The 12780-nt window shown below is 41.5% G+C and overlaps 1 protein-coding gene across 1 annotated transcript; it reads left to right on the top strand.

The window, feature by feature from the left end:
• Positions 1-2596: 2596 nt before the first annotated feature.
• LOC140353969 (desmoglein-2.1-like) lies at positions 2597-12429 on the top strand. Its single transcript, XM_072438768.1, is given in 14 exon segments — positions 2597-2727; positions 4020-4133; positions 4543-4698; positions 4782-4926; positions 5251-5408; positions 5953-6087; positions 6170-6355; positions 6770-7188; positions 7677-7819; positions 8294-8515; positions 9269-9514; positions 10462-10592; positions 10693-11088; positions 11165-12429. Coding segments are annotated over 14 exon segments (3534 nt in total). The 5' UTR covers positions 2597-2679; the 3' UTR covers positions 12200-12429.
• The last annotated feature ends 351 nt before the right edge of the window (positions 12430-12780 follow it).

Raw genomic sequence — 12780 nt, 5'->3', positions numbered from 1 at the left:
AGGGAGGAACACTCACAATCATTACGGATCATTCTAATCCTGCCCTTTATTACTCGTCAATGCCAACACTTCTCTGTAATACTACTTTTCCTCCTGTTTTAGTAACATCTTTTGACAATATGATTAATAAAAAGGGTTAAAACACATTTGTCACCTTTTTTTGCTGGATATATAGACCAAAAGTTTAATTGAACAAAGAGTATAAGAAATAGATTTGCTATCATTTGATCCCGGACAGGTAAAACTTCCTATTATCTGAAGGTGTGGCTTCATTAAACAGTTTCAGTCATTTATTTTTCCCCAAATACTCATGGCAGACAAAAGTACAACCAATTCCTGAAGTCACAGAGGTCTGTAGATAAAGAAAAACTCATCCATTAGGTTTTTGTTTTTTTCTTTTCTTTTTAAAGCCTACCAGCTCATTTCATCTTTTAGTTATATTGTAATGTAATCCCTTAATGTGGCTCTTGTTTGAAGATGTTAGTCATGCGTCCAAGTGGAGGATTTAATTTTAAGACCAATCTTACAAAGCCTGTAATGTTTTCTCTTTATTGAGGGTCTAGACTAGTTCTAGTTCTGTTTAGTCACATTCTAGTCCCAGGCTTAGTCCTATTTTTATTAAGGTGTGTGAAAGTGTTTAGTGTCGTAATCTCGCTCTAGTTTCTCGCCCTTTCCATGGAATCTGCGCCGCGCTCGTGCCCTCAGGCTGCGGATGGGAAAGATGAAGCTGCAGGCCGGAGGGACAGCACTCTGACGCTTCAGCCGCACTCTCGCGCTGCTGCGACACGTTTAGAGAGAGCGCGACCTACTTTTTTGCTCTTCTTCTTTTTTTGTTCTTTTCTTTAGTCTTTTTTTACAATTTGCATTATTTTTTATAATTGTTTTGCATTCTTATAGTTTTTAAATTGCACTCTTCTCTTTTATGCCTTAATCTGTTGTGTACGAATTGTGCTCTACAGATAAACTTGCCTTGACTTACTGTTTGTTAGATAAACTGACTGATGGATTCAATACTATAAAAGGCATTCTGTTTATATGTAGAATGACTAAATTGGTTAATATATAAATAGCAGCACAAAGTGGTAAAAATATGAACGTTACAAATAAATGCAAAAACGTATTCATAATGTTAATTCTGCACTTGTGATATGTGTGCATTGTAGTGCGAGAAGACGTGGCATCTTCTATTTAATGGAACGTGTGTCTACATTTAGTTAGTTAAAGAATGGAAATGTATTGAGGTTGAGATATTCACATTTTTGGACAGCACATTTCTTTTAAACTATTATTGCTTTGTTTCTTGAAATAAATAACTAAATAACAAACCATGAAACAGAAAAAAAACATTTGTCGGTTAAAGCTGTAGCAGAGGCAATATATATTATAATGTGTGCAATTGTTTATGTGTGATGTGTATGGTTAATGGCGGGGTAATTGTATTTTGATAATCGACTTCACTATACAGATTCAAAAACACATACGAAAATCACTTTATAACTAAAATATCAAAAAGAATAAACTATGTGTTCATTATTTAAGCTGATGCTTCATTTACATCGTGCGCGCGCTCTCTTTTCTGACACATGGCAACGCGGCTGGTTGTTCGATGGACACCGGGCCTGCCCTTGGAGCAGGTCCCGAGCTCCTTGTTACAGGACCCAGAGGCCGGTGAGATCTGTTTTCTCCGCGCGTGACGGGACAGGAACGCGCGCCGTGGCATTCTGGGCATGCTCCGCGTTCTTATTTTAGACCAGACAGGACAGAGACAACAGCCAGTGCCCATAGGTGCTCTCTTGTTCAGTGCAGGTGCTGGGCGTTGTCCCTGGTGGGGTCTTCTCTGCAGAGGGTAGAGAAGACCCCACCAGGTAAAACAGCTGATGTTAAATGAGCACAGTCTGCGCTTAAGGATTGCCACTATTGAACTGCATATCCATCTGGAAAAATAAATAAAAATAAGACACTGACAAGCCACGTTTCAGCAACATCCCACAGAGCACATTTTGAACATGAATACAATTATGGAGAAAATAATGTCATGGATATTAACATTGCATTGCAAAATAGACATAACATGTATTATGATTGAATTTATTGTGTTTTGCTTTCACACAAACTCCCCTTATAATATAAACTGAAGCTACAAAATGTGATACTTAAACATCAGGCATATTGTAAATACGTTTTTAATGCATTAAATCACTTTGTGAGGAAAATACACATTTTGTCATGAAATTACAATCGGAGCATATTATAATTTAGTTCAAAGTGATATGGCAAAAATAACTGAGGTGTTAAAATATGAAACATGTATTTTTCTTAATTTAAATGTATAATAATAGTAATGCATGAACATGATAATAAAACGTTTGCTCCCGTGTCCCTTGAGTTCAACATTAGGAGACGTGTGGCTTCCGCTGGCGTCAAACCGCTGTTGCTCCGGCCTGCAGGCTCATCCAGGAGAGATGCATGGAGAGGGGAGGGGCGCGCGCTGCAGGTGAGGGGCGTACGTAAGTGATACGTGAGTGAGACGCGCGAGCCCTCCTCCCTGTTCATAAAAGGGTCCCGCGTGCGTCCGCCTCAGATCAGTTCAGTCCGGACAGAAGACTCCACGGACCAAAGCGCAAGGACAAACAAATAAAGGACCGTTTTATATTCATTTTACAGGAGTTTCCTTCAACGATGGGTCGCGTTTTTTCCCCCGCGTGCCTCGTCCTACTATTGACAATTGTGAGTTTTGTTTTACTATTTGTTTTGTAGATGACCTGATCTAACCCCGGGATAAGAGTCACAACAATTATCGAATGATCAGGCTTTTCATTAGTAATAGGCTTAACAAAGCTTTAAAGTGAAAGATACTATGGCTGCAACGATTAATCGGAATCATCTTGATCACTATTAAAATAATCGTAATTGTATTTTGATAATCGACTTCACTATACAGATTCAAAAACACATACGAAAATCACTTTATAACTAAAATATCAAAAAGAATAAACTATTTAGCCTTCAGTCACTTTATTTTGTTAAAGGGAGTGTATGTTATTTTGTGCCGCGGCTCCTGAAACTCCTGGGCTATTTGACCGCGCCGGGTTAGACCGCGCTGGGTTAGGGTTAAGTTTAGGGTTAAGGTTAGGGTTAGAGTTCGCCATGAGGCTATATGGCCGTGTCGGATTAGGGGGTTAGGGTTCCTGAAACTGCTGGGCTATTTGACCGCGGCTCTGTAGACACTCCCTTAGCATTGAACAGTAATAATTATCGTCTGTCAAGTCTTTTCCACTACATTAAATACATAGGATATAATTGATTTAATACTCGCTGAATAAAGTCGTATATCTTTGACACTCTAGAACTAGAAGTAAGTAAACAAGTATATAGTAATCTAGTCAAAGTAGCTGTACTATGGAAAAAGTATTCAAATATGTAGTTTTTATTTAGGCCGTTATTGTTCTATGTTGCTTGCTGGGTTGTGTAAAATGCTTGTATTTGTATTCGGCGATTCATTTGTGTCGTTTATTTGATGCATGAAGCAACTTTAACTTTTTTTACCTTAAATGTCGTCAAATTTGGCACATTTGTAAAAGGACTGGTTAAATTTTGTGCTCATGGCAAAAGTACGTTTCAAGTATTGGGCCTGGACCAACCAAACGTTCAACCGTCTGAACCTAAATGTAGCACTAGCTTTATTTTAAACCGTTAGTTTTATGGGAACATTTCTTCTATAGTACAAGGAAGTACTGCAGTTTTTTATTGGTATTGTAAGCACAGTCTTAACATTCATGAGCAGATTGTTTTACCATGTTCATAACGTACTGCTTAACTTAACTTGCAGTAAAAAGTAGTGATACTTAAGTACTGCGTAATTGTTTGGACACAACATATTTGATTTATGATGAAATTCTGGTACCTTCATACAATAAACCAAAACAGCAGAAAATATTATCCATCTATTATCTTGCGATCCATGAAAGGCAAATCCATTTATCAGTAAGCATGAAGTTATTGCCTCCGTGTGTCCTCAGGTTGTTGCTGCGGCTCAAGCTCATTCCCTGGTGAGACGAAGACGAGAGTGGATCCTGCCTGCGAAACCTCTGAGGGAAAATGAGGACTACACCAAAAGAGAGTACATCGCAAAAGTGAGAGACTTTACTTCATTCAGCGCCACTTTATAATAACTACACCTTAACTACACAGACTTCAATCAAACAAACAACAAGCAATGGAAGTCTTTGTTCAGCTTTTATTAAGGCATTAAAAGTGTAGTTATTATAAAGATGAGCGAGAGTCGTTTCAGATTTCTGGAAACATTTGCAAAATGGCTCACGGCAGCGCATAGATTGCCATTTTATTTTTCTCATATTATTCTTAGTTAATCCAACAAATGGAAAATATTAACAATAATTCATAATTTCACATGTGCATATTTTTTTTTACTAAGGATATAAGTGCTATGTAGTTCAATCGGTTAAACAAGATAAGCACCATAATACTTATTCATACATTTCTACATTCTTTTTTCTCACAACTTTCTGCATTTTGTTCCAGATCCGCTCAGATTTCGAGGACCATGCCAACATCATCTACGGTCTGGAAGGGATTGGAGCAAACAAGGCGCCGTTTAATGTGTTTACTGTGGATCCCAACACGGGATTCATCAAAGTGAATAAAATCCTGGACAGAGAGGAGATTGACACCTACAATGTGAGAAATATATCAAAAGTTACTTTGTAACATCCCACTAATGTTCAGCCAATGACTTCTGTTGTTACGCTTTGGTTTTCCAGCTCTCTGGGATTGCTACTTATCCGGATGGGCAACACGCAGAGACCAAGATTGACATTCGAATCAAAGTAGTGGACGAGAATGACAACGCCCCGATTTTCCCCAGTGTCATCAGGTCTGGAAAGGTGTTTGAGCGCAGTCCAGCTGGTGAGAGCCTCATACTGCATCACTAACTACATGTACTATACTGTGCATTATGAAGGCTTTTTAACACCGCAGTCTGAGCGTAAGAGACACTAGCAGAAGGTTCAAGAGTGCTTACACCGCTTTAATTACAATATTAAAATGTGGGGCACTGAAATGATCATAATCTGGTGAAGGAGACCAGACTTTAAAATCATGGAGGAGAACGTCTGGGGCGAATGATTGTAAAGGAAGATGTTAAGACAAAATGAATGACAAATAGTCTCGTGTAGCATTGATAAGAGAACAACTCAAGCTATAACTCTGTGCTGTTTGTCTTGTTTTCAGGCACAGTGGTGATGAATATGAAAGCCACAGACTTGGATGAACCTGGGAACATAAACTCTAAGATCTACTACAGCATCCTGAGGCAGGAGCCGGAGGATATGTTCTACATTAAGCCAAGTGGGGAAGTCTGCGTGAAGTCGGACAACCTCGATAGAGAGGTAACGTATGGGTTAACGTCACTCTGTCCATCGCTATCGTAGGCATCAGACCCTTTTATACATCTAAAGGACACATATTATGCAAAATGTACTTTCTTGAGCTTTTAATCATGTTATAACACTAATAATGATAAACTAATCAAAACTTGCATTGTAATTAGCTTTATTTGTGCGGGTTTGATGAATCGTGTAGTAAGTCCTCTCCCTCTGAACTTCACAAACGCACCAAGTAGAGCTCTAAGATCTATTTTGCTGTATTTAAGTCCATAAATCGTCACCGTTCTGAGCATTTCTGGCACAAAAAAACGTTCATTAGCTCTACATACCTGCATTAACATGTTGAAAGCTAACTTAGTTTATCTCGCCTGTGTAATTCTCTTTGCCACCGGTAGATGGAGCTCTAACTTAGTTTCTGTCCTGGGAAATGCCCGACTCATGTGAAGTCATGTATATTTTTTCTAAATGTATAATGCATATAATGTGTCCTTTTTCATTATAGAAATGATCTATAGATACATTTGTAATCTTCACATGTATTTTTTAGACTTTGGATCGTTACGTCCTGATAGTGAAAGCTACAGATTTGAACGGTGACCTAAGAGGCAACACTGGAACTGGCACAGTGACCATTAACATCCAAGACGTCAATGACAATCTGCCAACTCTGGAGAAAAGTAAGGTACAGTACAAGTCCTTTGTTTTTCTAATGTATTTTAAGGTTATTCTGTACATTTTATACATGCATTCTTTTTGTCTTACAGTATACCGGCACTATTATGGAAAACACGCACGGCGTGGAGGTGATGAGGTTCAAAGCAGTGGACAAGGACTTGGTGGGCACTGCAAACTGGGAGCCAGAGTTTTTGATCGCCAAAGGGAACGAGGCGGGATACTTCAGCATCGTAAAAGACCCCAAGACCCAGGAAGGAATCCTGATGCTCGACAAGGTACGGCTAAAGCACCGGCGTCGTGAAGGCATTATCATTTTAAATTAGACCCCAGGAAGAACAGCAACTGATATTTAGGAGATAATCTGAGAAGGAGGGTCTAAGGACAGTTACCCATTTGCAAAGTTCCTGTGAACTGTTTCTGATTCTCTCTAACCCTCTGCTGGTTAAATCATGAATTTTCTGTATGGTGCTTCCTTACGATAATTGTAGAAAAGCGTGCCACACTGCAGGACAGAAAGAAAGTGTTACTCTACCAAATATCAAGGTCTCATTTACATAGTTTGTGCTATAGCTACTTTTATGCATCAAGGCTAGTTTTCTACCTAATAGCTAACATGCCTCAATATCATTATACTGTTCATACTTTATACCTCAGGCTCTATTTAAATATGACTATTTTGAATCCTGCAGGCTCTTGACTACGAAGATATAAAGCACCTGGACCTCGGGGTGATTGTAAAAAACAAAGCCGAGATGTTCGATGGCTCCGTGTTTTTCACTAATATTGGATTAAGTGGTGCTAATGGGGCCGGTGGGGCGGGCGGGGCCAGTGGGGCGAGCGGTACCGGTGGGGCGAGCGGTACCGGTGGGGCGAGCGGTGCCAGTGGGGCGGGCGGGGCCAGTGGGGCGAGCGGTACCGGTGGTTCTGGGGGTTACACTATTATACATTCAGTGAATATAACCGTGCAGAATGAGCCTGAGGGACCACGTTTCGACCCCAAAGTCAAAGCGATCCCCGTCTCTGAGGGAAGCACCACCATCTTAAAGGAAATCATCGTTCACTAAAAAGCCATAGACCAGGACACGGGCAAACCAGCGGAGAACGTCAGGTATGCCCAAGTCATTACCATAAACTAACAGGAAGTTACTTTAAAGGGGACATATTACACTAAATCAACTTTAGTGAGCGTTTGGCCATGTCACAATCGTGTTTGCTCATCATTAGTTTACTTAAAGTCGTATTTTGAGTGATTTGTGCATGTTTGAGTAAATTCTGCAACTGAGGCTCGAGTGTGCAGAAAATTCCTGTTTTCATCTACCACTTATCCCCCCACATATCAGCTCCTAGGTGGGATTATTTGTGAAATTAAGACTGAGTGATACAATACATTTTCAAAAATGAAAACAAGCAAACAACAATCTGCTCTTTGCTACGGTGAAATGTCACTAGGAAGAGGCGGGGCTAATCAGTTAGGTAGTTTGAACAGGAAGTCAATGAACGTTTTAGATCAATATTGCGGTTTACAATGAACAAAGAGTAAAATGATCATCTACACTTATTTGTCTTCTTTAACACTTAAAAACACATGTTCTTTAGGTATTTCAAAGGCAATGACCCTGGAAACTGGCTGATCATTGATCCAGAGACAGCAGCGATCAAACTGAACAAACTTCCTGACAGAGAGTCACCCCTACTGGTCAACGGCACTTACTACACTGAAGTCCTATGCGTTAGTGAAGGTACCTGTTATATTTGTTCATTCATCTCAATGCAGAGTAGCAAAAACAAATGTAAATTCATGTATACGTTTTGGTATTTTCTTTTATGTGTATTATACTCTATATGTGCGCTGTTATAGGACACATACTATGCATTTAGCTTCATTCATGCTTGTTTGATTAATCCTGTTTGGAAAGTCCTCAGAAAACACACATTTTCATAAAATGTTCTAGTTTTGTGACGTCATAAGTTGAGCTCAGAGAGTCATAAATCATTGCCAGACTAGTTCGGAGCATTTCTGCCGTCAAATCACATTCATTACAACTGTGTGCTTACATTAGCATTTAAATGCCAATAAAAATACAAATAATGCATAAACTGTGTCCTTTAAGTATAGCGTATTGTTATAGCAAAAGGGGAAATACACCAAATCTAGACGGTTGGTCCAAGTTATATCCGTTTGCATTTTTAACCTGCTTTCTACCTCCAAACAGACATGCCTGGTAAAACCGCCACAGGGACCATAGCCATCCAGGTGAAGGACATGAACGACCATTGTCCCACTCTGACCAGCTCCGTGCAGACCCTGTGCCTGCCGGACGACGCGGTCCTGGTCAACGCTAACGACGGGGACGCGTTCCCAAACGGGCCGCCTTTCAGATTCACCATCATCCCAGAGAACACGCAGGGAAAGTGGCAGGTGGAGCATCTGAATGGTGAGGACTCTTTTTAAATATTTATTATTCATTTGTCAGACATTTGTTGGCAGTGTACTGTACAAGGAAATCAAGTATGGAAATGAGTTCACGTGCATACAACTTAACAATAAATTACATGTATTAGACAATTGGTAACACACAGTATGATCAGGCTATGGTAATGTCATTTATTGTATTATTTACACACATTATTATTTACATTTATAAATGCTTTGTAGATATGTTTTATAGATAATGAATAGGTGTTTGTTGATTGTTTTCTGTTCAGAATTTGCAAATTATTAGTGGTATTTCTAATTTGTTAATAATGATCAAACATTTGTTAATGATCCCTCAGGAGTGGGATGAAGTCATTTATTCCACCTTCATCTTGAACATTTAATACACGTGTGGACTTCCTGTGAATGCATTATGCAGTCTTACTGTGAAAAATAATAATAATTACTAATATAATTATAATCATTTGAATGTACTGTTAAAGTAGGGCTGAGTCGACTAAAGAAATTCAGTATTTGACAAAAAACTAGGAATGAATTGTTAATCTAATTTGAAAGGTTACAGTGAGCAAATTGCAACAAATATTCATTGTTCTACGCGGCTTGACCTGTTCATCAATTTTTAAAGTGTATCACAGAAAATATCGCCAATACGACATAAAAGAGTTTCACGTTTCAAGTCAACAGGAAACAAGCTCGGTCGCTGTAGCACTTTAGCTCACAATCAACCTGGAAATGTTGCTCTGCTTGACAGACACAGCGGTGGTTCTGAGGACAGAAGAAGAGCCCCTTTGGCCTGGTGTGTATGAGGTGGAGTTTATCGTCACTGACCAGCAGGGGGAGTCGTGTCCTGAGCCGCAGAGAGTCCAGGTCCGAGTGTGCACGTGTGAGGATGGAGTCAAGTGCGGCAAACGAGGAGGACAGGGAAAACCAGAGAAGAAAGTGAAGTTTGGTCCAGGAGGCATCGGTCTGCTGTTCCTTGGACTGCTTTTGCTTTTATGTGAGAACACTTTCAATCTATATTATTTCTTTTATTTTCTGAGATTTCAGTTTCAAGAATATTTAGCTTAAGATTTTGAGGAACACTTAATTCATAAACAACATGATTCAGGCTGTTTATTAAAGGCCTAATGGACGATTTGATGCGCACTCCCCCCGTGCGGAAGCGCACAACAGCCTCGCGGGTACATGTGCGTTTGTTTATTAGCGCAACGGATCGCATCGCATCTCTCGTCTCGTCTTTCTCTGTCTTAATTTTGTCCCGTACACTGAGGGAACTATATTATGATGGATCCATGCGCTTAGACACAGGGAAACGTGCTGCTCTCCTGGGGACGGCGAGGCTGCAGGTGAGCGGTAGGTGCATCCTAAGATTGATATGTGGCAGGACAAATCGGCCGTCCACGCCACGAGGAAATGAGACTCAGATTTGGGCCAAAAAATCGTCCATTACGCCTTTAAGTCGTTTGTAAGACTGAATCTGAACATTTTCAATAAACTACTGTATTTTCTGGACTATAAGTTGCAATTTTTTTCATTGTTTTGGCCGGGGTGCAACTTATACTTATATTTATACTTATATACTTGTACTTATACTTATACTCCGGAGAGACTTATATGTGATATTATCTGTTATTTTCACACTTGCAACCGCATTTCATACTCCACTGCAACTTATATATTTTCTAATATGCATTTTTTGGCTGGTGCGACTTATAGTCTGGAAAATACAGTATTTGTTCATTATGTATTAAGTCTTTGTTCATGCTTTAGTTATTATGAGAAGTTATTATGAAGTTTACCCCATTTGCTTAACGCATTGGAAGTGTAGTAAGTCAGACAGACATGCCTTGAAACAAGTCAATAATAAGTCCGTGAAGAAATAACACCAACTTACACAACCTATTATTTTGTTGCTCAGTCCAATAAAACACTTTATTTTTGCAGTGCTCCCACTTTTGGCTCTTTTCTGCATGTGCGGAGGAATGGCAGGAAAGGGTTTCACAGAGATGCCGTACGATGGCGATACCAAATCTCATCTCATTAACTACCACACAGAGGGCCAAGGAGAGAACACGGTAAGAGTCTAATAAATGGCTTCCATTGTTGCATTATGTTCAGAATGAATATGTTTAATTCACTAATAAGTTTATTTAAAATGCCTGCCCTTTGTCTCAGGATGTTCCACTGATAAACATGCAAACAGCAGAAGTGGATGGAACGTTGACCAGTGTGACGAAGGGCAATGCCCAAATGTCTAATATGGCGTTCCAGCAGCACACAGGAATGTCCAGAGAGGTCAGCAGTGGATATTATCAAGGCTATGGTGCCGGTCAGATGGAGGGCACCTGGATGGGCATGAGCCAGATGGGCATGAGCCAGATGGGCATGAACCAGATGGGCATGAGCCAGATGGGCATGAACCAGATGGGCATGAGCCAGATGGGCATGAGCCAGATGGGCATGAACCAGATGGGCGGCAGTGGTTTCCAGTCCGAGTACAGAGAGAGAGAGACTGGGATGTTTGACGGCATGTCTCTGCCTCTCCACTACCTGGGACAGTACTACAACCAGGTCAGTGTCGCTCACACGCGTTCATAAACACATTTACTCATGAAAGTTTTAACCTGAGTCTCTGTGTGTCCCACAGAAGGTACAGAGCTCTGATGACCAGGCTGGGAAGGACAGTTTCCTGGTGTATGACTATGAGGGCCAGGGCTCCTGTGCTGGCTCCGTGGGCGCCTGCAGCTCTCTGGCTCCGGACAACGACCTGCAGTTCCTTGATGACCTGGACCCCAAGTTTAAGACTCTGGCCGAGATCTGTGGTGGCAAGACTCGGGCTGAAGTGAGGGCCCCCGCTCCTCCCAGCACCTCCATCAGCTCTCACACAGCAGTGTCCAGTGTGATGGTCCAGGGGCCCCTACTAAACCCTGTGCCCACACCACTGCCCGTCCCCAAAGCAGAGGTCATCAGCAGCAGCGAGGTGCGAGAGAGCTCTGACCATTCTCAGACAGTCACAGTCAGAGAGGTGATCAGGGAGGCCCCCAGGGGCCCAGCCCCTCAAGGCCAAATGGTGCTCCTCCAGCAGCAGCAGCCGCAGCCGCAGCTCTACTATACCACGGCTCCGGTTCTACAGCCCATGCACTACATGGTCCAGCCTTCGGTCCAGAACACAGTGATGCTCAGGGAGGCCCCTGGGCCCAACATGCAGAGTGTGATGCTGGTAAATGCCCCCCCGAGCGGCCCCAACCAGGGCCTAGTGATGCAGGGACAAACTACGATGTCCAGGCAAGTGATGATGCAAGGGCAGGTTGTGGGGCAGCCTCAGGTCCCTGGGATGGTGCTGGTAGAGAACACACAGGCGCCAGGGGCCTCTCTCTCCGGCTCACCGACGATGTTGCTGGTGGAGGGGGAGGGCCCGTTGGGCTCCAAACAAGTGGTACAGAGCAGCCAGAGCCAGGTACAGCCCGGACTCGCTGGCTCTCAGACCTTGCTGGTGATGGGCTCTAGCTCAGCTCAGGGCCAGCAGCCTGGGGTCAAGAGCAGTCTGTCAGGAGGATCCCAGAGGGTCCTCAACAAGAGCAGCTCCAGCAGCGTCAGGCACATGACAGGGAAAAGTGCGCCCTCTGGCTCCAGGAGAGTGTTGGTGCAGGAGACCAGGGAGGTCACTCAGACAAACCTGTGAGGAGTTATGGACTTACATAAAACATACACGTGTTGAACTATGAATCTATGAAAAGCCTTTACTAACAGCACTTACACAGAGCTTCACACTAATATGGACTTTACTGCCTATTGTTTTTGTACTTTTGACTTTGTATATTTTCTCTCTTCAGAATGTTTTAATTGTAATATGTATTTTTATTCTTGGTTTGGCATTAGTGATATGCATACAGTATTTTTAAATTGTTTCACTAATAAAATGTAATATAAACCCTATTTATGTATTTATTTATTTGGCAGGGACAATGCAGTCATACATAGTTACAAGCAGAGCATGATGCAACTGATGCAAAACAGTGAATACCTGGTGCTTATTCTCGTCTGTCCCTGGTTGAGCTTTTATCAATAACAGTTCAAAACGTAAAAACACATATCCAAACATGCTACAAGTTCAACACCATAATTAGTTTTAATAGTGCATGAACAAAGACCTGATTCATAATGAACAAAGTGTATTAAGAAGGGTTCAGGGTTAGCTACAGGGAGTTAGGGTATTATGAACTATTTATTCAGGCTAACAATGATGTAGTAATGTAATACCTT

The sequence above is a fragment of the Eucyclogobius newberryi genome, unplaced genomic scaffold (genome assembly GCF_026437365.1).
Source record: "Eucyclogobius newberryi isolate DKJ021-1_F unplaced genomic scaffold, fEucNew1.0.hap1 SCAF_9, whole genome shotgun sequence".
In the NCBI taxonomy this organism is placed as follows: Eukaryota; Metazoa; Chordata; class Actinopteri; order Gobiiformes; family Gobiidae; genus Eucyclogobius; species Eucyclogobius newberryi.
Note: the sequence above shows the minus strand (reverse complement) of the source record. Positions and strands in the feature narration are given on the sequence as shown.